This window comes from Perognathus longimembris, chromosome 6 (genome assembly GCF_023159225.1).
Source record: "Perognathus longimembris pacificus isolate PPM17 chromosome 6, ASM2315922v1, whole genome shotgun sequence".
NCBI classification, from domain to species: Eukaryota; Metazoa; Chordata; class Mammalia; order Rodentia; family Heteromyidae; genus Perognathus; species Perognathus longimembris.
This window is the reverse complement of record NC_063166.1, coordinates 29,557,791-29,584,090: the sequence shown is the minus strand read 5'-3', so window position 1 is coordinate 29,584,090 and position 26,300 is coordinate 29,557,791. Positions and strand designations below refer to the sequence as shown.

General features: G+C 36.0%; 1 protein-coding gene across 1 annotated transcript in view; it reads right to left on the bottom strand.

Moving 5' to 3' along the window:
* Positions 1-26,300, bottom strand: part of LOC125353670 — a gene marked incomplete at its 5' end in the record, with an annotated part of 258,574 nt that overhangs the window by 228,643 nt on the left and 3,631 nt on the right. Inside the window, 3 exons of the mRNA XM_048349341.1 lie at positions 7,046-7,234; positions 8,905-8,972; positions 13,853-13,939. Coding sequence (XP_048205298.1) covers positions 7,046-7,234; positions 8,905-8,972; positions 13,853-13,939 — 344 coding nt within the window. The remainder of the gene's footprint in view (positions 1-7,045; positions 7,235-8,904; positions 8,973-13,852; positions 13,940-26,300) is intronic.

The following is a 26,300-nucleotide window of genomic DNA, read 5'->3' as shown; positions in this document are numbered from 1 at the left end:
TCAAGTGGTAAAGTACTAGCTTTGAACAAAAAAGCTCAGGAACAGCATCCAGGCACTGAGTTCAAGCCCCAATAAGAGGCACAAAAGAAAAGTACTAACTTTAAAATACTAGTATTTAATTTAAACTGGAGGAATATGTATTTAAGGTATAAACTTAGTGGTAGGTTGAATGAAAATGTCTGCAGTTTTCTCTGTCTTTTCAAAAACAAAGAAAGAAAGGAGTCATGTTAGGAAAATGGTGGAATTGTTCTGTGACTGCACTCTCCCCAACCCCATCCTATAGAAATCTAACTGCCAACTATCCACATGAATATCCCAGAACCTAGGAATAAGGTTGAGATACCAATTTATACCCCAAAACTGAGAAAGTCTATAATGGTACAGCAAAAGGAATTGCTCTTTTGACTGTGTTGCTCATCCCCAAGCTTGCACATCACCATGATCTAAATGCCCCTGAAGTAGGGAAGGTGAGCTGGAGAGGTATTCAGCTTCCTCATCTTTCTGGGATTCTTTGCTGGAAAATCATTCATATCTTCTCAGGAAATGTTGGGAGAACAGGTAGGGATTGTACTCAACTCTGCCTCATGCTCAGATTTATCCAAAAAGGTGACATGGATAGAATATTTTCAAAAGCAATTCTATGGAAACAGCACTACTTTGATACCAAAGCTAGACAAAGGCATATAAGAAAATAAAATGATAGGAAAATTTCCCTGAAGAATATGAATGTAAATTTACTCAATAAAATAGTAGCAACTAGAACTGAAAAACACAGGAGAAGAATCTTTCACCATCACCAAGAGAGATTTACACCTATGATACTGGGATTGTCCAACAAAAACAAATCAATAAAGCTGAGACATGTTAAAAATTGAAGGATGAAAATGTTATAATCGCCTCAATAGGTGAAGAAAAATCATCGGGCAAAGTTAAACGCTCCTTCAGATTAAAAACTCTCTATGAATTAAGAATAGGTAGACTGTGCTTGTTTTATTAAAAAAAAAAAAGAATAGGGAGGGGGAATGAGGGACAAAGTACCAAACAGTACAAGAAATGTATCCAATGCCTAACATATGAAACTGTAACCTCTCTGTACATCAGTTTGATAATAAAATTTTTTAAAAAAAAGAATAGGAGGAATATATGTCAATATCATGAAAGCCTTATGTGAGAAACTCATTATAAACATCATTCTCAACGGTAAAAAGCTAAAAGCTTTTCCACTCGGATCACAAAGAAAGGGTGCTTCTTTTACCATATTTTTACCACATAGTACAAGAAATCCTAGCCAGAGCAATTAGACAAGAACAAGAAGCTTAAAAACATATATCCTAATATAAAAGGAAAAAATAAGATTATCTCTAGTTCCTCTAGATATGATATTATACATTTAAAAAAACACAAAGGCTCCATGAAAGAGCTAGAACTATGGAATGGTTTAAAGCTTCAGGTTACAAAGTCAACATACAAACCCAGTAGTATTTCTAGTAGACTACCAAAAAAGTAAGTCAGAAACAAACAGCTAACAAAAAGTTAGCTGTATATTTAACCAGAAAAGGCAAAATGCTTATGTATCTAACACTGGTAAAAAATTAAAGGAAACATAAATAAATGAAAACTTATATGCATGGACTGGAAGAATTATTATCATGAATTGTCTACATTATATGTAGTAATCTGCAGATTAAATGCAATTTCTATCAAAATTCCAAAGTCATTACTTATAGAAACATCAAGGCTTAAATTCATATGCAACCACAAAAGGCCTCAAATAGCCAAACCAATTGAACACAAAGAGCCAACCTAAAGGCATTGTATTTCTTGATTTGAAAACATTATAAAAGTAACAGCAATAAAACAATAGCATTGGCATAAAAAACAAACACTAAACAAGGGAACAGGAGAGAGATCTAAGAAACATGTCCATTCATATATGATCAATTGATTTATGGTAAACACAGTAGGGTAAGGACAGTCTCTTCAATAAATAGTGCTGGAAGAATGGATATACACAGGCAGTAGAACAAAATGAAACTCATCAGATACCATACACAAAAGCCCACTCAAAATTAGTCCAAAAACTTAATGAGACTTAAAACTAAAAAATGCAAGAAGATGACATGCTAAGGGAAAAACTGACTGTCATTGACCTGGGCAATGATGTTTCTTTGAAAAACCAAGCAACAAAAGCAAAAATAGAAAAAGGGATAGTGTCAAACTAAAAAGGTTCCAGACAGCAAACAGCAAAGAGACAGCTCAGAAAACAACTATAAGCTACACATTTGATAAGAGGTTAATATTTGAAATGTACAAGAATCTCAAACAACTCAGTAGCAAAATAACAATGATGATGATGATGATAATGATGATGATGATGATGATAACCCAATTAAAACTGGATAAAGTGCCAGGCTCCAGTAGTGCTCACTTGTAATCCTAGCTACTCAAGAGACTGAGATCTGAGGATCTCAGTTTGAAGCCAACCCAGCGCAGTAAAGTCTGTGAGACGTTTATCTCAAATTAACTACAAAAAAGCTAGAAATAGAGCTGTGGTTCAAGTGATAAAGAACTAGCCTTGAGGGAAAAAAAAAGCCAAGGACAGAGTCTAGGCCCTGAATTCAAGTTCCAGAACTGGCACTAAAAGAAAAAAAGTCAATGGATGAAGTATCTAGAGAGACATAAGCATGGCCCCAGAAATGTGCAGTAACATCAATTATCAGCAAAAGTAAAATAAGATCATAGTGCAGTATCTCCCCATCACAGTGGCTTACATGAGAAAATGGAAGATGTCAAGAACTTGCGAGAAGAAAGAGAACTTATACATTGTAGGCGGGAGGAAGGAATTGCAGCCACTGTGAAAAAAGTATGGCGGTTCCTCAAAATAAATACAGAACTGCTGTTTGATCTTCCTTCTGTGTCATGGGCAAAGGAAGCAAAATCAGAATATCAAAAGAGGTATCTGTACCTTCATGTTCATTACAACATTATTACAACAGCTAAGATATTAAAACCACTCAAGTGTCCATGAGTGGATAAATGGTTAAGAAAAATATGAGATGTGTGCACGTGCACATGTCATCATTGAAAAGGACAGGTAAGTAAGGGAACAGATGTGTGAATTGGTTTGATTTACTTATACCACATTGCACACATATATCCCACAATCACATTGTACCCCATAAGCATATACAATTATGGTTTTTAATCAAAAATAGTACTAATGCAATTTTCTTTAAAATAAGGGAATTCTTGTAAACATGTTTTTCTTGTGCATTTTCTCTCCCATGTTAGCTGCTTAGAATGGCATTTTTCTTGATTTGTAATAATAACTTCCACATGTGACATTGAATTGCTTGTGGATACACAGATAAGTGGTAAGACATTATTTTGGGGTGTGTCTGGAAGGGGTGCTTTCAGAAGACACAAAAACATAGCCTCCTTAAAGCATGTTTTCCTAATTGAATTTGAATTGGTGTGGGAAGTAGAGATCTGTTCACTCCAGTGTGGATGGGTTTTATTTAATCATTTGGGGACTTAACCAGAATAAATAAGTAGCTAAGGGGTAAATTTGCTCTCTGAACTCTGATAACATCTACTCACACACATCGAAGCTCATGGTTCTTGGTTTTCCAGACCTCAAGACTCACAACTGTATCCCTTCCATCCTCCATGGTTCTCAAACTTCTGAGCTGTAATTATGAGCTCTTCCAGGTCCAGCCTACAGATAACAGGTGATGAAACATCTCTGACTCCTTAATTGTGAAATCTCTTCCTCTGTGTGTGTGTGTGTGTGTGTTTATATGTGTGTATGTGTGGCCATACTAATACGTGGTTTATCAAATACAAAATAAAATGTTATCACTTGCCTCATAAAATATTTTGCCACTAGGAGAAAAAGATATGAACAACACTTGGTTGGCTTTCTTTTAAAATGTAAAGTATCAAGTAAATAGTAGAAAACTGTGTATTCAAAAGCTGTATTATTTGACTATGTGCATTTCCATGGCAATCAAGGTTGATGGTTCATTGTCTAAGTTTAAATCCTGGCCCAGCCAGTTATCAGCTATAAAACCTTTCCCACGTTACTTAGTCTTCCTGTACTTCTGGCTCTAGTCTGAAAGAGGAGGATAATAATATTATCCTCTTAAGGGAGTTGTGAGATTAAATAATTGCTTAGAATTGCACCAGTAGGTTAGCAGTGAACATTTACATATTATTAAAGGGCTTTCTATTCTAACACTTAAATATTTTTAAATAGTACAAGTGACATGAATGAAAGTACCAAATCATAGCACTCTATGTAATGACATTATAGCTGCATTAGAGAAAATTAATTTCAAAACCATTTACTTGCCAATAATACTTTTGCCAAACTAGTTATCTGTGGCATCACTCATTTGTATGAGTCTGTGTATACAAATATATATTCATATATACATGCATATATATGCATTGATTGAATAAGCAATGAGGGTAAAAACCTTTATGCTTTCTACCTGATCCTTTATAATTAAATGGCACTTTTCTTGCTACCTCATGCCAAGCACAGAGTATGGGAAAGACTTGCATAAATGAAGAAGTAAATACCACTTCCCTTGAATGAAGATGTGGTAAATCACTACTGTTTTTTCTCTCTTTTATAAAAAAAAATCATGAAATAATGCATATGATCTTGCTTTTTTATCTTTTATAGTTTTCCCTGTTATACTTTGGTTATATGTATAGTTATAGTTAATGATACATATATTCATCTATTAGTTAAATGAACAAAAAAATAAAATTTCACCCATGTATTAGTCTCAAGTAACTTTTAAAAACCAATTTTCCCTCCAAAATATTTTCTCTTTGAATCACAAAGTAGAGAATAAGTTCTGGCTTATGGAAGACATACTTGCTAGTAGTCTGGTAAAGTATCTAATAAAATTCATCTCTAATTTGGGGAGATGTTATTATGTGTTTTCTCCTTACACTTTCTCTCCTATTTTAGAATAAGACTTCAGCCTTGACTTTCACTCACTTTCCGATATTAAATTTGACTCATGTCCAGGGCCAACTGGCAAACATTTCTACAGCATTTAGGAAAGTGGGTAAGTAGCCAAGACTTACTGGTTTGCTTTTCAGAATGATTTTTTGGAATGTGCCTAATCCTGGCTAACATGCAAATTCCACAACTACCCTAAATACTATATTTTAGTTTTAAAATCAAGACAAAAAATCTCTAGAACTACTATATAAGAATCACACACAAAAATAGCCTCCTTAAAGCATGGTTTCCTAATTGAATCAGCTAAATGTATGGATTGTTTACAATTACAATTCAGGGGGAAAGCTCATTCTCTGCAATTGATTAGGAACAGGTATATAGCACACTGTAAATATCAGGAAATGGCTGGGAAAATGCTTCCTCCTGGTAGCTAAAATGTAAAATGAAATTATTTTATTTCTAATTCAATACTTATTTTTCTAAAAGCCATGTATTATTGCTTTGCTGGATTCCTTCTGTGTTAAATTTATATAAAAAATCTATGCACTTAATTGATTAGTCTTATTTTTCACTGGAAAATTCTCAGGCCTAAGTTGTTTCATAATGTCAGTCCTACAAGCTTTGCTCCCTCTGAGGAACTTAAACCCACCCATAGCACAAACATTTCTAACCTGAATGCCTATATACTCAGACCAAAAAAAAATTGTCTCATAATGGCAATAAATGTGACAATAAAAAAGACAGTTTGCAGGATCATATGCATATATACATGCATGTATTAAGTGAAGTGTGGCTTATGCAAAGGAGAATTCCAGTGGTGTAGCTCTTTTGAACTATGAACTTGCAGTCTAACAAAATGCATACCAAGAAGCTACAATCTGAAGCATCAGGGGAGTGAGGTAAGGGGAAATGGCAAGATGAAGAGAGAAAGGGTGAGTGAATGCATCCATAAATTCAATGTACATATATGAAACTGGAGCTAGGTGAATTGAAAAGATGGATCGGTTTGGGGGAGAGGGGGGAAATGATGAAAGAGTTGATATTGATCAAAATGCATTGTACTCATACATGGATATATAGAATTAATATTGCTGTATACAACCACTTACAGATAAATTTTAATACTCTTGTCAGTATCAAGCTCTCAAACTGATCAGCTCACCCACTCAGCTGACTCAAAGAGTGTCACCTCCAACATTTCCTTCCCTCCATCTTCACTCTTGATTCTTTCTCTAATAATTTCATCATGCTTGGAGTCATCATGCTGTCTCCACTGTCACATCTTTTCAAGACTATTAAAAAGCCCATGTATACTCTGGACTAATGCATGCTCTGAGAAAGGACCAGATTATAGGGACTTTTCTATGCTCCCAAGGCTCTAATTAATCACAAAGTTCTCTAAGTACTCTGGAAGCTTTCAGTGGGCACAGAGTTGCACATTAAATCTTGCTGATGTCCCTTGCTGCTTTAGATGTAATGATATCACTGCTGATAGCATATCACTGTCACTCTTGCCAACTACAGAATGATTGCAAGAGAGATTTCCTCAGCAGTTCCACTTCCAATCCCTAGGAAAAACTAAGGAAGGCCTTTCCCACCTTGCTCTGAAACACTCCCCATTCCAACACATGCAACCACATACACATATTACCATAGACACACGGACCTCAATGGACCCATACAACCACAACCACCACAACACTTTCATAAAGAGAGAAGGCAAACTCTACCCTTTTGCATTCAGCCTTGAAGGGAAAAGCTAAGGGATGGTGTATAGACTCTAAGTTCAGGCCCCTGTACTACTCTCAAACACATACACACCAAAAGAAAAACACAACCAAAAAAGATGAAGCAACACTGGGTTCTGCCAGAATCAGAGCAGATACTGACAAGGAGTATAATTTCCACCTGTAAAATGAGGGCACATTTCCCAAGAAGTCACAGGCCACATGTTCTTGCAAGATGTTTGGAAAACAGAACCAGTAGACTATGCACAGGACTTCCATTCCAAAAACAAGATCATCTTGTTTTTGTTTTTTTTAATAGATGTTTAATACTGACCTGTTCAAATGGAGAATGTGCGAGCAGAACTATGTCTCTCTGAGCATGCCTTTCGAAGTCCTTCACGTAGGCAGGGATGGCAATGTCAGCCTCTTGGAGGATCTCATTGCTTGCCCTGGAACTCATAGGCTCTTCAGAACCCAAGGGCTCCACTTTCGTGCTCTTACCTGTTTGCCCCAACAAAGTTTCCTCATCATTCAATATTCACCAAAGACTCAAAAAGGTAACCACTTTAGGTCTTTCTTAAATGGAATAAATTTGAGTTTTTCATAATCTACAACATAGCAAGTTCTTTTCTGCTTAATATCTCAAGAAATTACCAAACTCCAGAAGTTTAAAGTAAATAAACTCTACTATTATTCATGTTGTCATATTTACAAAATGAATTGAGTATAGCTGTGCATTAAACCATTTTTACTCCACTTTTCAAATACATCCTGAAATAGGGGTGCTGCATTTGGTCATATATCAATATTACACATTGTATACTTCACCCTAATGCACTATTTGAATTTAGAATTTCCCCCAAAAGGTGTATATAGATGGTGTGAAAGCCCAAGCTTTATAGAAATAACAAGAAATAAAAGGTTGGCTATGTATATCCATAGCAGAGAAGTAAAGGAGAAATGAATCCATCCAAGAATAAAACTTGGAAGAGGTATAGTAAACATAATGATAGGCTTTCAGATATTTCACCAGCACCAATGTCTTTATCACCATCATTATCATTAGTATCTTTATTATACTAAAGTATATGCTTTCCTGTCTGCTCAAGGAATAATTGAATCCTCAACACTACTTCATATGGTAAGTGTTATATATCCATTTAGTAGAAATTGAAGAGAAAGATAAATAAATTGACTCAAGGTCCGGCAGATAGTAAATGGGGAAGGCTAGGCATCAATTTAATATAGATAAAAATTGTTAAAAAATACTTAATAGTGATTTGTTCTTTCTCTGCCTATGTATTGTTAAGAAGCTTTTTTTAGAAAGAAGACTGATGGTTGTTTGAGAAGAAGCAAGCTAATACTGTGAAAAATAAACAGGAACTGGCCAGTGCTGGTGGCTCATGTCTATAATCCTAGCTACTCAGGGGTTCAGAGCCTGTTGGGAAAGAAAGTGTGTGAGATTCTTATTTCAAATTGCCTTGCTAAAATAAGAAAGTAGAGCCATGTCTCAAGTGGTAAAGTGACATATTTGAGCAGAAAAAGTTAAGTGACAGCTAAGTGAGAGGCTCTGTATTCAAGCCCTAGTACCTGCGTACCTGCACACACACACACACACACACACACACACTCACTCACACGAAATGAAACATTAGCCAGTAGAGTAATCAGCCATGAATTTAGTCCTGGATATATGGCAGCTTTCACTTAGTGTTTGTTAGTCAGGCTCTGTCCTGTTAAATCAATACCAAGGAATTTTTTTTAATGGATTGCAATAAAATTCCTAGTTTAATACTTATTAGAATGTATCTAACTTACTAGAAAGAACCAAATTTTCAAGTGTGACATCTATGCTCAAATTGAGAGCAAAATACTACTTGTTTTCTACCAGCCTAATGTATGTGCTCCCGAGCCACGATGCATCTTCATCGTGAGTGCGCATATTCTCATAACATAAATACAGAAGCCACATGTGTTGTAGAATCCTGCAGCAAAAATCTTTTCTCTTTTGTTATTTGGATTACAAATCATATGTAATTGTAGAAAGGGGCCATATTTCTATTCCCTATCAAAAGCATAGGTAGGTCATTGATGAACTTTAATATTTAGAAAAGACAGACTAGCATTTGCAAGACACCATGTCAATCCATTTATAACTAATAAAAATATGAGATGAAGATGATTGGATCTTACCTTGGGATTCTCCTTTCCACTGCCATCAAAAAGCTTCATTAATTGATTATAGAGAATTCTGTCATCACCTTGTAGGAGTGTTAAAAGAATATACACATGACTTGCTCATCATCTAATTTATCGGTATGCAGATGTAATTACAAAAAGAAATTATTAATCCTCATGGCTATTTAATTATACTATGGGTCATAGGTAAAAATCCTATTCAATGTGCTGCTTTGTTTTGCAAATAAGTCTTTTATAAATCAATGATAATTGGAAGAATGATTTTTAAATATGTATTGCAGGACCTGCATAATCAGTTGCTACTCCAACAAAAAGAGTATCAGATTCAATGAGTTGTAACATCAATTACTCAAAATCATTTCAGAATAAGCCATTATGGTTTGTCAAATCATACAATGGGATGTTTAAGGGTTGAACAAAATGAATGCATTTTTTCCATTAGCTACCATTACTTTATGCATTGTACTTTTACTATGTATAAAAGAAGGATTGTGTATATAAAGGATTGTGTATATAAAAGAAGGATTCTTTACATAAAACTGTAAGTACAAGAATACAAGGCTCTATTAGTTCTTGTAAATTTAAAGCAACAATACTTTCATTAGCATCAATGTCTTGAAAAAAGAACCTCATAAAATTTAATTTTTAAAAAAATATTATCTTTAATTGTACAAGGGTGTTGCCATAGAGCAAAGCAGTTTATGAATACAATGAATCTTGATCAGTGTCTCCCCTTCAACATTCTCACCCCCCCTTGACTCATCTCTTCCTTTTCTTAATTTTATGGTATATACAATGAAGTCTTCAGTGCACACTCCCCACCTTCACTCCCCTCTTGACTTGGTCTTTCTAGAAGTTTGTAGTATTTGAGATCTCCATAGAGTCTATTATACCTCGGTTAATTTATTTGTAACCTCTTGCATAATGCCCAGTGTACTTACTTACGTATTTATAAGTATGTTCTCCCTACCACAGATGAAGAAAACTATGCAGACTTTGTTTCTCTGGGTCTGACTTACTTCACTTTTTCTCCAGGACTTTCCATTACCTTACAAAAGGTATGATATGATTCTTCCTAATAGATGAGTCAAATTCCATTGTATATAAATACTACATTTTCATGATCTGTTCATCCATTGAGGAGCGTCTGGGCTAATTCCCTATCTTGGCTACTGTAGATAGTGCTGCAATGAGCACAGTTGTGCTGATGGCCTTACTATATAACCTTGTTTGTGTTTTGTTGGATAAATGCCCAGGAGTGGGGTTGTTGGTACATAGGGTAGTTCTATGTTTAGTTTTTGAGGACCCTTCAAACAGCTTTCCAAAGTAGTTGAAAAAGCTTAGATTCTCATCAACAGTGTATTAGAGTTCCCGTTTGACTCCATCCTCACCAGCATTTGTTGCTGTTCATTTTCTTAACAGTGGCTATTATAACCAGGGTGAAGTGGAATCTTACTGTGGTTTTGATTTGCATTTCCTTTATGTTCAAAGATATTGAGCATTTCTTCATGTGACAATTGGCCATTTTTACTTCCTCTTCTTTAATTTTTTTGAGCTGTAAGTATGTTCAGGATATTAGGCCCTTGTCTGATGCATAGCTAGTAAAAGTCCATTCTCATTCTGTGGGGTTTCTATTTATCTAGGTCTTTTACTGTGTAGAAACCTTTAAGTTTGATTAAAATGTATTTCTCAAAGGTATAAAATGTCATCTAGATGTATCTCCTGTCACTAAATATAACCAAATATAAATAAGATGGATAGGCGTCTCAGTCTTAAAATTATAACCAATGTACATATCCTACTTCATCAAACATGTTTTTCTCTCTATGGTAGGCAACTCAATTATATTTTGCAATATTACTGTCCTTTTAACATGCTCCTTGTATTTGTATCACTTATCACTTTGCTACTCATTCAGAAGATGATGGTTAATTCTATTATTCCCATCTAAAGCCCAACCAAATATTCTAGACAAGACCCCTGGGATCTTTATTCTCTACACTAAATTTTCTCAGCATTCTAACTCTTTCTGTTTTGTCCATACATGAGCTTTTTTGAACATTAGTGTTGGAAAAAAATTCCAGGTTGTCTATAGTCACAGACTTGGAATGAGTAAACACAAAAGTTGAAGCTGCTGGGGTAGATGGAATGTTCTAGAGTATGACCTAAACAGACCTAGGAAGCTAGTAGCTTCCACTCATTGCATGCTCCAGATGGCTTTTTCAAGAGTCAGTTGATTTATAGTGTTTTCTTTTCTTGCCAAGAGCCAGCACAGACCTCAACACTTAAGACAGGAGGAGACAAGTGATTATGCAGGTTGTGTGCTAAGGAAACATCCTTCTTGATGGGGCCATTATTAAACTTATTAAGCTTACATATGGCACATTAAAATACCTTATTTGGAAGATGACAGTGGGTAGCATCTGATGCAGAAACAAGGAATTCTATGTCAATGTAATGATAGCCCCAGTGGAATAATATAAACTCCATCTTATGAGATAGGGCACTAAGCCTATATCCACATCCTAGCACTACCTTTTCAAAGCTCTGTAAACTTGGGAACATATTCCTTAGCTTTCATATCCTTACACATAAAACTGGACATTTATGGGTGTTAAAAGATAGGACACCTAGCTTCAGGCTTCATGCACAGTAGATATCCAGCAAGTGGCAGGTACTCTGATTCATTTGTGTTGAAACCTACTTTGTAATTGCCAGAAGTGCACTGGAGTGCTAAGAAACAGTACCATGTTAGATCTCATGAATCTTGTTAATTTTACGTTAGTAAATGAATAGTGAGTGTGCACCTCATGTTTCTCAAACTAGGGAGTCTTTGCATCATAAAATTTCCACCCAATATACCTACATATCATGGTCTATAAGAAATTTGAAACACATATATCAAAATGAACTCAAAGATATGAATGAAAACAAGAGGTCTCTCTTTTTTCTCTTAATTTTTGGTTTTTGATGATTCTGTTTTCTTTATGTATGGTGTATTCATGTGTATATCTTTTGGAGGTGTGGGGAGGGCACAGAATTTGAGGGGGGGAAAAGGTGAAAAAGTGCAGCAGTGGAGTTCATTGGACACTGATGAAAGTGAACAGAAGACACTGTAGGAAAGGAAAGGTACTCATTATCTGACTCGTGTCATTATAATCCCTCTGTAAATCATCTTTATAGTAACAATTAAACTAGACAATAATTTTAAAAACCCAATCTGATTATACAAAATAATTGTTATCAAAATGAACTCCAAGGAATAAAAACAAGAGGTTTATTTTTTTCCTTTTTGCAGTTTTTGTTCTGTTTGTTTATATGTCTTTGGGGGTATACAGGGAGACACAGAAATGGAGGGACAAAGGGTGAAAATGCATCAGTGGCACTCACTGGACACTATGTTGAACATGAACTATACAAATTGTGGGTAGAGGAGGGGTCAAAAAAATTGAGAGAAAGCCAGAGAAGGGGTGACATTGTCCAAAAAATGTACTCTTTACCTGACTTATGTGTAACTCCACTGTACATCACCTTTATAAAACTTAAAAAAATGACTTCATTGATAATTCATTCACTTGACTTCCCTATCCCCTAGAAGTCATTGCAATTGTCTCTCACATCTCAAGTGTGTGGGCAAATAAAAGATAGTCAATTTCCCATTTCCAGTTCGCCCTGACTTTTCAAGAGTTTGTGTAACTAGCTCTGTGACTCCCTCACTTTACCCGGCAGAAATCTCTTTGGATATTTCTAGATTCTGTACCATTTAAGAGTAGGAATGTGCTCATTACCTGACTTATGAATTAATAACCCTTCTATACAATACCTTAAAATAACAATGAAATTATATTCTAAAATACATATATGTGTTAAAATTTCAAAAATTGAAAAAGATAGGTTTTAGTTTATTGAGAAAGGTTTTGTAAAAGAATCTTTGTATTGTCTTTGAGCCCTTGTATTTGTGCAACATAGTTCAGTCTTTCACTACAAAGGACAGTTCCTATGCCTGGCATCTAACCATGGAATGTGACCTTCTGCATAGAAACACTCTAAAATTTTTGTAACTGTCATGGTCCTATCAATACATTTTGACAACCTGAATGTTTTGTAAAGTTTAAACTGTGCCCCTCAGAGCACTTTTGAACTCTTCTTGTACAAATGCAACTGTACTCAAGATTATAGAAGAGCAAGTTGTCATTCTTCAGTACTTTCCTGGTTCCTGGTTCCACACTTAAATGGTGTTTTGTTGTTGTTATTGTTTTGTTTTGCTTTGCTTTTGTGACGTTTGGAGTGTGTGTGTGCGCGCGCGCGTGCGTGCGTGCATGCATGCGTGCGACGCGCGCGCATGCTAGTCCTGGAACTTGAACATATGGGTGTGCTAGTCCTGGAGCTTGAACTCAGGGCCAGGGCACTGTCCTAAGCTTTTTGTGCAAGGTTAGCATGCTCTACTATTCGAGCCATAGCTCCACTTGTTTTTTTATGCTTCCATGAAGGTAAGAGTCAGGGCTGGGTAAGGTAAGAGGTAAGAGTCTGCCTGGGCGGGCATGCGATGAAAGGAATTCAATAGTCTTGGCATAGGGAAATCTCCTGTGCTAAGGACACTGCCCTGGGAATGCTCCTCTTAAACTGGCGGAGCAGGGATGTGTTTGCAAAGTGTGATTCAGCTCAGATAGACACAAAAACCAGGCCTCAGAATGGGCAGCAAGCAACTCACAGGGGCATCAGATGAAAGCCAAATGCTGTCTCTTTTATCTGACCAGTTTGCTGTCCTTGATCAAAAATATCAACTCCACTGCCCATCATTATTGTTAGTGGCAAAAACTTACCATTTCAATTGTAAGTTGCAAAATCTAAAGGGAGCTACACATGTGATCTTTGTCACCTCATTTTCATGAATGGGAAAGAATATTCTGACACAAAAATTACATACTTAATTCTGGCTCACCCTCTCTGCTGACCTCCATCCCACACTGCCTTGGGTTTATTTCCTCATCCATCGGTGGGTCAAAGTAATTTCTGCCGTATTCATTTCCTGTGGAAAATACACGAGGTAAGGGTCAGTGATTATTAGAAGCACATGAACCAAAATGTTAATTTTGAAATCGACACCAGTACTGAAGGACCATGTTAGTGACTTTATCAGCTTAATTTTTTTACAAGTTTTCCAGATCGCTCTCTGTTTCTTTGTAATTATCATCTTCCAAAAGGTCAGAAAAGGTAATTCAAGAAACAAGTTCATGCTATCTTTCTGTTGCTAAAAAGTTAATGAGAAAATTATCAAATATAGACTTTAAAATAATAATAAAACAAATGAAAAATTAAGTCAAACTATCTTGGGAAGTGCTGGAGAAATGGACATTTGGGGATTGTAATGATGTGTGGAGTTTGCTAATGAGTCCTCTAGTGGATTGGTATTTTGTGAAATATATCTGTGGTTGTGTCCAGAATTCTGTACCCTACCTTTAGTGACTTAATGGTAAGGAACTCATTAAAGCTCCATGCTTAGAGCTGAGTAAAATGCAATAAAGAGAGAAAGAAACATAGACTGAAAGAGGAAGGAAGAAACCAAGAAGCGAGAGAGAAGGAAAGAGGAAAGGGAAAGGAAAAATCCTGCTTACAAGTCTTTTTATATTATTATATTATTTCTGTCAATTTATGTAACATAAAGGAGAATTTCCAAAGACTTAGTCATAAGTTTTATTCAACACACATCAACAATCTCAACACCACAATTCCCAAATTTCTCACTTCCCATTGGCTAGTTAGTTGGTCCATATCTCAATAACCAAACTAAAGCATCAGGTTTGATTTTGTAATAGTAAAAAAGGTCTGCTATCAATTTTCCAAATCTCCTTACCTACTTCCTGAAGACTGAAATGTATATGTCTGTAGCAAGTCATTTGCATTTGGTGAAATATAAGCTACCCTGACGATAATTCAAGCTGGCTCCAACACTTGCAAGTGAAATAAAGCATTGTAGGATGAAGACAATCTTGAGAGTTTGGCAGACAGAGAAGGGTGAATCAGTATCAGGTGCAATGTGAGACTCCGTAGTGTGTTTGGTTTAGGGTCAAAAGCAGAGCAAGCAAGTGTTCTTTTCTCACAGCAGAGGGAAACTTTGATATGAGTCTAGGTTTAATTGCTCTTTCTGGATCATCACAATTTGATATTAATCTCTATCCTATCAATGGATGAAGCACAAAAACTGAAAATTTGCTTTAATTTTGGTCTCCATAATGAAAAACAATTAAGTGGTGTGTGTGAGTGTGTGTGTGTGTGTGTGTGTGTGTGTGTGTGTGTGTGCACCTGTACTGGGGCTTGAACTCAGCTTTTGGTGCTGTGTCCCTTAGCATTTTGCTCAAGGCTGGTGCTACCACTTGAGCCACAGCTCCACTTCTTGCTTTTTTTGGTTAATTGGAGACAAGACTCACAGACTTCCCTGTTCTATAGCTGGCTTCAAACCATGATCCTCAGATCTCATCCTCCTGAGTAGGAGTACAGGAATGAGCCACTGGTATCTGGCATACTTCATATATTCTTATATGCATTTCTTCTCCAAAACTATATGTTGGAAGGAAAAAATACAATAAAAAAAAACAGTAGCACCTTAATTCCAACATGGCCTACAAAGAAAACAAGTTTATTGAGCTGAGTATGTCCAGTTTGGTGTGCTGAAATGTGGTGGTCCAGGACAGCCACATTTCCCTGAGCATAGAAGAGCATCTAAGCCACATAAGTAACTTCAGACATCCTGGAGAAATTGCTGCCTGAAGTATGTTTGTGATCAGGGAAAAGGAAATGTTGACAAAAAGGAAAGCCTGACAAAGAAGAACAAGCTCAGAGGTACACACGTACCTGAAGCACCCTTTGTCAATAGATAGTCCTCGATTTTTCTCAACCTCCTAAAGGTATAATTTAATAAGGTAAGTAATGAAATCCAAACTTCTTCATGCTTAGCCCCAGAATCAAGTTTAGAGTTTTCATTGAAATTATTAGTTCATTGGTGCACAAGGTCACCTTATCCTGTCTATTTATTTATTCAATCCATATTGACTAGCTCTATAAAGGAAACACAATCTTTCTTCTTTCAGGTTTTCATTTGATGAATGGAAGAATAGATTTAATAAATAAGTCTGTCTGACATGCATTTTATTAAATGATGATAAGTGATACAGAGAAAAATTAAAGCTAGATGAAGTTGATGAGAACCTCTCTCCTCCCCCGCTCCCCACTGCCCCAGGAAGGGGTGATGGGTGTGTTCAAATAAGTTGCCACTCAAGATTAAAGCAAAATTATTCCAAGTCCACTAAGGTAATAAAGCTATGATATGCTTCCTCAAAACTATTGTTTGTAATTTATTACTTTTCCAATTGATTTCTATAACATGAATTCATTCATAAATCAAATAAGAACCCACTTTCAAATATTAAAAATGATCATTCTTTTCCCTTGGTATACCTTAACGCAATAAGCCCAAAATTTAAACACAGTGGACAGATTTAAGGATGACAGTGCTCAATGAATCTGGTATGAATTGGGAAACAACGAACTGCATCTCAATGTTAGCTCTTTTTCTTCAATGTCATAGGATGGTGTCAGGATTTAATAAAGCAGGAAAGTTTTTAGAAGAGGGTACATATCACCAGAAGCTAGATTGCTAATAGAATAAATTCCTACAAGTGTCCTAATCATTAAGAGTGCTTTTGGATATATCTAAACTCCTCCCACAGGAAAATTAACAGACCCACTGAGAAATTCAAAGTAGGACATTTAGCAATATAAATACAATAGATTTTAATATGGCTGATATTTAACTGTTTGTGATATTCAAATGAAAGCGATGATAATCACAGGTAGATAGATAGATAGATATTCACATAGGTTTAAATGTGATTGACTTTACATTGAAGCAACCAGATACAATCCATCAAGTAATAACAATAAATGATTTTTTGTTAATACTCATCATATTCTAGTTTTTCTTCCAACTTGCTAATATTTGGTATTCAGTATTTAGAATTAGCATCCATAGAATTTTGTATGCTATGCGTTTCTAAACTGGAAAGAAAAATTCATGCACTTGCCTTCTGCCATTCCACACATAACAAGTTTTACTATCACTCAGAGCAGCACAGAATATAATCAAGGCTTTACTTAAATTACACTGTGCATGAACTTTGGTCAGGAAACTCTCCAGTGTGTAACCATGCAGTTCCTTGGGGCCTACAAAAGTGAAAATGAAATGTCCACCAAAGGAAGTTTAGTATAAATCATCAAAATGTCTTTACTCAACAAGGCAATCACTTCCTTTCAAATCAGCTACATTAACTGGAGAGGAAGAAAATCTGAACACCTGTCTCTCTTCTTTAGGAGGTTCTTATTAGATCCATCCTTGTTCTTTTCCTAGGACTCTACTTGCTTCAGTTCACTTTTTATCACCAAGCTCGCTGTTTTCTGTCATATGCTATGCATTAAATAAACAGCAATGCAGATAAACTGAATAAGTCATGTGTATTCTGTGATTATACCATTGTATCAACATTTTACAAAATAGAACATTCTCCTAAAGATTATTCCTTGAAAGGCATGAAGCCATGAACACTAAAATTAAATTTGAGTCTGGTAAACACATAAACATAAAGACATTTGAGACACTATAATATTTCTCCACTTTGAAAATCTAGTACAACCATCTCAAGTTTAAGTATCCATGGAACTAAACAGATTACATAAATATGCAAACTCAGGTGAATGCCATACAATATAGAAAAATAGAACCCCTATCAGACTTCAACCCACTCTATTATTTTAAATCCATTCAACTGGTTTTACAAAGTTGATGGATAAATAATTTCACTAAAGGGTAACTAAACTGAAAATCTCTTCCTTCCTCCTTCCCTCCCTCTCCATCTCCTTCCCCCCCTCCCTTCCTTTCTTCCTTATAATGCTAAGGTTCTATCCCAGAACCTTGTGAATGCCAGCAAGCAGTTTCATCACTGAACTACATCCCCATCCAAAAGAAAATTTCTTCATACAAGAAAAGGAGTTGTCTTTGAGCCAGGTGCCAGTGGCTCATGCCTGTAATTCTAGTTACTCAAGAATCTGAGATCTGATTATTAAGGTTCAAAGCCAGCCCAGGCAGAAAAGTCTGTGAGATTCTTATCTCCAATTAACCACCAAAAAGCCAGAAGTAGATCTGTGGCCCAAGTGGTAGAACACTAGCATTAAACAAAACATTTCAGAGACGGCGCCCAAGACCTGTGTTCAAGCCCCAGGAGCAGCATGCACACATGCACACACACAAACACACACACAAACACACACACACAGACACAAACACACACACAGAGTTGTCTTCAAGTTTTCAGCATACTAGGTATCAAAATAAAACAGTAAAAGTCCAATGAAACCAAAAAATGCTGATGACAAAAACACAAACTATGAGTAAGATGTTCACTACCAAAATTATTATACAACATTTTCTTGCATATCTAAGATGTTTATGTTAAAAATAAGAGAATGTTGGGCTGGGGATATAGCCTAGTGGCAAGAGTGCCTGCCTCGGATACACGAGGCCCTAGGTTCGATTCCCCAGCACCACATATACAGAAAACGGCCAGAAGTGGCGCTGTGGCTCAAGTGGCAGAGTGCTAGCCTTGAGCGGGAAGAAGCCAGGGACAGTGCTCAGGCCCTGAGTCCAAGGCCCAGGACTGGCCAAAAAAAAAATAATAATAATAAAAAAATAAGAGAATGTGAACTAAAGTTATTGAAAAAATATGCTTATCACTTGAAGACAATATAATTCTATTCCATGGAAATATTAGAGATTTGGCTGAAAAGACTTTAGAATAGAGAAGATATTATTTGAATGATATCTTGATAAATCATATAATTATGAAGAATCATTGTTAATACAAAAATAAGCTGCTTGGAAGATATGCTGAATAAATTGAAAAATCACACCCTGTAAAATAGACCCTTATAAGCTTCAATAATTATTATTCTTTAAAATAGGTATTTATAGATGTCACTGATTATTAATCTTATTCAGGACTCAGAATGAAAGACACACAAGTAACAGTTAAAAAACACCAAATGGGTGACAAAGAAAACCAGTTCTATTTCCCTTTTCTTCTTTATAGAAAGGGTAATCTGTGAAAATTACTGCTCAAAGTATTCAAGTAGTATCATGGTGGACAAATTAGCTTTCTGGGCTGCTTATTCTTACTTCCCTTTCAAATCTTGTGGGCATTTGATATATCAGCGATTTGAAAATCTAAATAGGGTAATAGTTGAAGTTTTCTAACAAGTTCTAATTAATTGAGCCATATTCTTCCTTCCCCCTAAGGCCCTCCCTCATGGTAAATTGGAAAAGCTCTCTAAGTGGCAAACCACTAGAGTGCTGTGAAGCGCAGAATTGCTGCAGGGCCTTTTCCTGAGGCCCCCAGGACACAAATGCATCCTGTGCTCATTGAACCCCAAAGTCCTCACCTGGGAGAAACACTTCCCTAAGTTCCCAACTTCTAAACAGGAAGAGGTTTCCAGGGTATACGTAACCTTGGCAATGCAAAGGTTAAGTATAAATACATTGATTTTCCGTGCTATTTGAAAATCATATCAAAGGTGTTCTTCCTTTCTAGCTTGAAGCTTAACAACTTTATCCTGCATTTAAATACGTGCATAAACACAGTTCAACATGCCTTGAAAATTCTGAAATACCTTACCTTAGACATTAATCCCATGCCTGATCTTTCTTGAATGTACTATTGTTAATTTAATTATGTCTTCCATATGGATCTAGGACTTCATTGAAGGGCTCTTTTAGATAACACAGCTTTTTTATCATAGGGACAAATATTTCAATGTGAAGCAAGTAATACAATATATTATAATCTATGTCTAACACATCTGATAACTTACAGAAAAGCTTTTTAATCTCATGAAGCAACAAGTTCAGGACTTTCCACTTCCTTAAATAAGATTTTGGGTCAATTAATCCAGTGAAGTCAAAGGAAAATTTTATTTTCTATTAAATTCCTTTTAATGCAAAATAAAAATGTATTGAAAAGAAACTAGAAGGAATTTTTTTGATATTAAGGATTTATTGTAACCTTTTCAATTGCCAAAATTCTTATTACATCATTAATGTCTCTAAAAACTCATATTTTCTTTTTTCTTTTACTTGCAGCTGTGTTGTGTTTCTGTCAAGAAGACCATTGGACTTCTATATGATAAATTGTATATTCTGTAATTCTAGCACTTCTGTGGTACTTTAAAAAATGAATTCTGTTACTGGGACTTGAACTCAGGTCTCCATGTACTTGGTTAGATTTTTGTACTTATGGCTGGCTGGTACTCTACTTCTTGAGCCACACTTCTATTTCTAGCTTCTGCTGATTAATTGAAGATTAGAATCTCCCAGATTTGTTTGTCCAGACTGGCTCTGAACCACATTCTTCAGATCTCAATCTCCTGAGTAGCTACAATTATAGGTATGAGCCATCAGTGCTCAGCCTAAAATTCCTAAACATCCTATTAACAACCATGTAACTTATTCTTATGTTCACATTTTCATTTTAAACATCCATATATTTGATTGAAACCTAGTGGTTTGAATGTATGTACACACCTATCACAAATGAAATGAATAATAAAATAATATATTTGCAAGTTAAAATGACTCATAACTGTTCTTCCTTTGGCCAACTACATATAACAGGTTTTATAAAATATTATTATTCAGAGTCACACATTGGAGGCTTCACTAACACGAATTTTAAGAGTTACTCATGTGTTATCAATGGCTTTAATTTTAACACTTATAGAAAAAAGAAAAAGATACTAGAAACAGACCTGCTAGCCTCATGGTCAAATCTGCTTGAACTCCCAAGGACAAGCAAGTCTTTCAGTGAAGAAAATAGAGTAAGATTTTTATTATTCTTGTAATTTACAAAATTCTCTTTTGTCAACTGGACATTATTCTAGAATTTAGTTTTTCCTTTAAAAAATGAAAATAAAATGGATATCGGTATCTCATACAGTAATCCTAGCTAATCAGGCGGCTGAAGTGTGAAGCTTGTGGTTCAAAGCCAGCCAAGGCAGCAAAGCCCATGAGACTCATACTCAATTACCAGAAAACACCAGAAGTGGAGTTGTGGCTCAAGTGGCACAGTGTTAGCTAGTGTTGAGTAAAATGTTCTGGGACAGTGCCCAGCCCCTCCTTCCATCACAAAAGAAAACAACAAAAGAGAGGAGAGGGAGGGGGAGGAAGGAGACAAGGAAGGAGAGGGAGAGAGAGAAAGGAAAATAAAAGAGAGCTTCTGTGGAGAGAGGAAAACACAGAAGATTAGAAGGGTCTTCTGACTATGAATGAGAAAAGTCAGAATTCCACAGGGAAGACTATATTCTGAAGAAAGGCAAGAAGAGCATCAGAAATCTCAAAAGCGAGCCAGAATGGCTGAAGATCATAAAGAAACAGAAAAGTGGACAACCATCTTCAATAGTTTCTGCCCATGGTTCCCCAGGAGAGGGAAGAAGCAGAAGACACAACCACAACGTAAGCCAGGTGGTCTTGTTGACAGACTAGTGGACCAAGCCACAGTCTAGTCCCACGCGTTCCCTAAGCTTTCAACACAATGTGAAAATCCCGTGTGACAGTGATGAGTCCTGCATGAAAGCATTGGAGAAGGACGACATTTTGTTGCCAGGTGCTGTCCAAGACTGAGCTACAGCAGGGAATTGAATATGAGGAACAATTGTGGCTCGGGGAGCCTAGGGACACTTTAACACATGCCTGTGACAGGCATCATGGAGAGGGGGTGACCAGATGTAAACACTGCCAAGCAGCCCAAGCTCTGAACCCATGGCTCATAGTGGGGGTGGGGGGGTGCTTATTCTTTGTATACCAATTGTGTGGAGGTTGTAACTGGAAAGGACTAAGAGCTCCAATTCCAAGTTCTATACATTACATGATTTTCCTAGCCTCTTCCCACAGGGAACTGATATGTCAGGCCAGAAAGCACTGAGCTAAGAATGCAGATTCCCTCTGTTCTCCCACACCAGCCCAACTCTGTCTGCTCTCTCCACTCTCTGACATATTTCTCTAGGCTTGGGTACTTGCTGTGAATAAGAAAATGTGAATGGAACATACAAGATCTCTGAGAAGCCATTAAGAGAACAAATGTACAGTGATAGATGTGCTGATGCATGCCTGCAATCTCAGCTATGCAGAAGGCGGAAACAGGAGGATTGAGGTACAGTGCGTGGTTTCTTTCTTTTTGATTCTCCATAATTTCTTTTATTATTATTAATTATGATTATGATGTAGTTTTACCAAGAAATTTCAATTCCATAAGTCAGATTATGAGTACAAGGTATCTTGCCATGTCATCTTGCCCTCCATGTGCATGAATTCTTATGCAGATTCATAAGGCAAAAGAAAGATATAAAAGAGATTCACTAGGAAAGGAAGAAGTCCAATTGTCCATATTTGCAGGTGATATGACCCTATATTAAAAAAGGAAAACTAAAGATTCTATCAGAAAAAAAAAAACTTAGATGTGATGAATACTTTCTGCAAAGTAACAGGCTCCAAAATCAACATACAAAAATCAGTTTTTCTATATACCAAAAAGAATCTCACTTACAATTGCCTCAAATGAGAGAGGGAGGGAGGGAGGAAGGAAGGAAGGAAGGAAGGAAGGAAGGAAGGAAGGAAGGAAGGAAGGAAGGAAGGAAGGAAGGAAGGAAGGAAGGAAGGAAGGAAAGGGAAAGAGAAAGCAAAAACTAGAAATGAACTTAATTAAGAATGTGGAAAAATTCTCTTCAGTGATAATTATAAAATATTAAAGAAAGAAATAGAGGGTGATAGGAGAAGATGGAATGACCTTGCATGTTCGTGGCTTAGCAGAACTAATATTCTAAAGATGACTATACTACCAAAAGCGTTCTGTAGAATCAATGTAACCCCCATCTGAATCTCACTGGCATTCTTTGGTTTTGTTTTTGTTTTGATGGTTTTAGGTGCTGGTACTAGGGCTTGAAGTCAGGCCTGGGCACTGCCCCCACCATTTGAGCTACAGGTTCACTTCAGTGTGTGTGTGTGTGTGTGTGTGTGTGTGTGTGTGTGTGTGTGTGTGTGTGTGTGTGTTTAATTGAGCACCTAGCTCAATGTCATTTCTTACAGAGGTAAAAAAACTAAAATAGATGGAACTGGAAAGCAGCATGTACAGCAAAATAAGCCGACTGAGAAAGACAAATATTGCATATTTTCTCTTATATGTGGAAATCTAACATAAAAAAGAAGATAGGAATATAAAATAAGGATTATCAAGGTAGAGAATTAGCAGAAGAGAGGAGAAGGCAAAAAGAGAAGGTGATAAAGGCGAATATGACTGAAGTATATCATATGTATAAAGATGAAATTTATTAGAAATTGTTGAAAAAGGTAGCTTGAAGAAAGGGTCAATGAATATGGCCTAAGTACGTTATGTACATTATGAAAATATCACAGTGAAACTCTTTTGGTACAATTGACATTTGCTGATAAAAGTGAATAAAAAAGTGTTTGTACAAATTAAACTACACTTTACACATCTGATATTTACATAAAGTATTTCTATGTTTCAGCAAGAAGGGCACTTTCCTGTTTATTTTTAACCTCCAAAATCAATGAAAGAGATTAAAATCACTTAGGAGTCAAATGGGATCTAAAGACATGAATCCAAGTCAGTTCAATAAACGTAAAGCAAATTATTTTCCTATGTATTTTCTTTTTCTTAATAATAGTTGAAGTGTCCTGAAGCAAAAAAAAATTAATGTTCTATAAATTTTATGGAACACCTGTTTTTCCATCTTAAGGGAAAAACAGCTATAAATGTAAACAGTTTTATACAATATCACTTCTAAATCAATCTAGGCTGTTTACTATGGGGAGAGCCAATTCTCTTCAGGTATTTGCTCAGACAATTCAAATTATGCACTAAACACCCATGCTTATATGCTATTTTTAATCACAGGTTCTTTCTTATACGAATGTCTTTTTAGAGCTGATCCCCTATGAAGATAAACCTAGAATCACAATTATAAACCGAATCCTGATTCACTAATACAGAGGCAACCATACAGATGGCCTCTATCTTTAACTCATAGTACTCCTTCTGCCTTCTGGAAAGATCTTTGATAATAAGATTTGTTCTGTTGCGCACCTTTGGGACCCTGCCATTTTGCTCTTTCTCTGCTGCACAGCCCTCTGCTTTGCTGCCTGTTGTTAAGACTCTTAAGTTCACATGATGGTCTTCAAGCCATAAATATGACCAACAATGACATCCTCAAAGCCACATAGAAGCTGCTTCCTGTCACACCCAAAGCTGCTGTTAGTGTCACTCCAGGGACTTGATTAACCCCCAGTACAAATTCCAGCTGTTACTAATTGTAGGTCTTCCAATGTTCTCTCCATTGTCTTCTCTGGTTTGATCCATCCAGTAATGGATGTCTTTCCATTAGAGTAAACAGAGGCACCTGACAACATGCAAGTGTCCTCAAGGTAACTATGAAATCCTGCCACTGCTCACAAGCTACCTATTTTGCTTCTTTCCTTTTTTATTAGCATATATTTGCTGTACAAGGGGGGAGGGGGTTCATCCTAACATTTCCATACATGCATGTCATGGACCCTAATAAAACACTCTCCCTCTCTCTCCCTCCATTCTCTTTTTGAAAACAATCCAATAGGTTTCACTGTTCTAATTTCATGCATGTAAAATTCTTCACCTACATTCACATTTCCACTGGCTCCCCAAGTCTCCTAGTGATGCCCACTCACCCACCATAGCTTGCTTTACTTTTCAGTATATATGAATTGTACAAAGGGGTTCGTAATGGTACCTCACACACTCACTTGTTCTCCTTAAGCATTTCTAGATCTAAAGATCCATGCATACTTTATTTAATTTTACACTATATCCTGGGACTCAAGCCATCATAAACTTGAAACCATTTCTAGTTCATTTGTTTTTAGAAAACCCCTCTCTTAGACATTTCCTTCACAAATTAAATTGATATTTATCTAATAACTTTACATTTCCTGGAGATAACTTGGGTAAATAAGGTAGCATTATAATTCTGCCATGACTTAACAAAGCTTTCCTTCAGAAGGTATCTTTAAGGGAGAATGTTCTGATATTTACATAAGAGATGATAATGGGTGCTAATTTAACAATACCATGGGGAAGATGTGAAACTATTCTAGTTTGTCTAAGTAATCATGTTGACAGATGATATAAATGTTCTTTTTAAAGTTGTGCTAGCAAGAAATGGTGCATTCTATAATATCTACCAGCTTCTAAATTCACATATTTAAAGTATTATCCCTTGTTCACAGACCATAAAATTGCACATCTCATTTGCAATTGAATTTGTTGGAGGTTTTCCCAAATAGGAGGTAGAGATGCATCAAATGCATTTTTTAAGTTGGCAACATTCCAGAACAGAGATGGCATAACCCCTTTCTATCTCAATGCCTGAGCAGATTGGTAAGAATAACAAATACTTCCTTGAGTTAGATCTACATTATAAGTATATAAATAAACATATACAGGGTTATATGCATATATATACACAAAAATATATTGACTAAAGTATGGTATATGGGAGAGAGGATTCCAATAGTGAAACTCCTTTGAACAACTAACAAAATGAATGGCAGGAAGATGGAACACATGTTGTTTAGGTATGGGGGGAGTGTCAAAGAAAGGGGAGGCACACAAATGGACCAAATAAGGGTAAATTCATAATATTTAACATACATATGTATAAACAGAACTTGGTAACTTGATGGGAGAGATGAGGCGAATGATGAAAGGGATGATATTGATCAAGATGCACTATACTCACAAACTGACATATTGAATTGAAACCTCTTTGTATAACTACTTAAGTAAAATAAAAGCTTATGAATTAATTAATTTAAAACAAATACTTCCTTGATTTTCTTTCCAAAGCTTTTTCTCTTTTGTTTTCCTTCACTATACTGTACTTCTGTCTGACTCTGTTTTCCAGAATAAGGTCAGCTATCACTCATGAACATTAGTATTTCCCAGGGAGAGGGACCAACCCCACAGATAAAATGTGTGAAGTTTGCATGGAGGTTTGAAGTATGCACAATGAATTTCCAAGACTTTGTGAAAGAGATCTTACAATATCTCTAAATTTTTACACTAATTATACATGGAATGGTAATATTTTGGGAACACTGGTTTAAATAAAATATGTTGTTAAAATTAAATCATGTTTCTTTTTCATTTTACTGAGGAAACTACTAGGAAATTCAACATTACTTCGGTGGCTCATATTTCTATTAAAGAGTGCTTGCTATAATACGTGTTTCTAGCTTC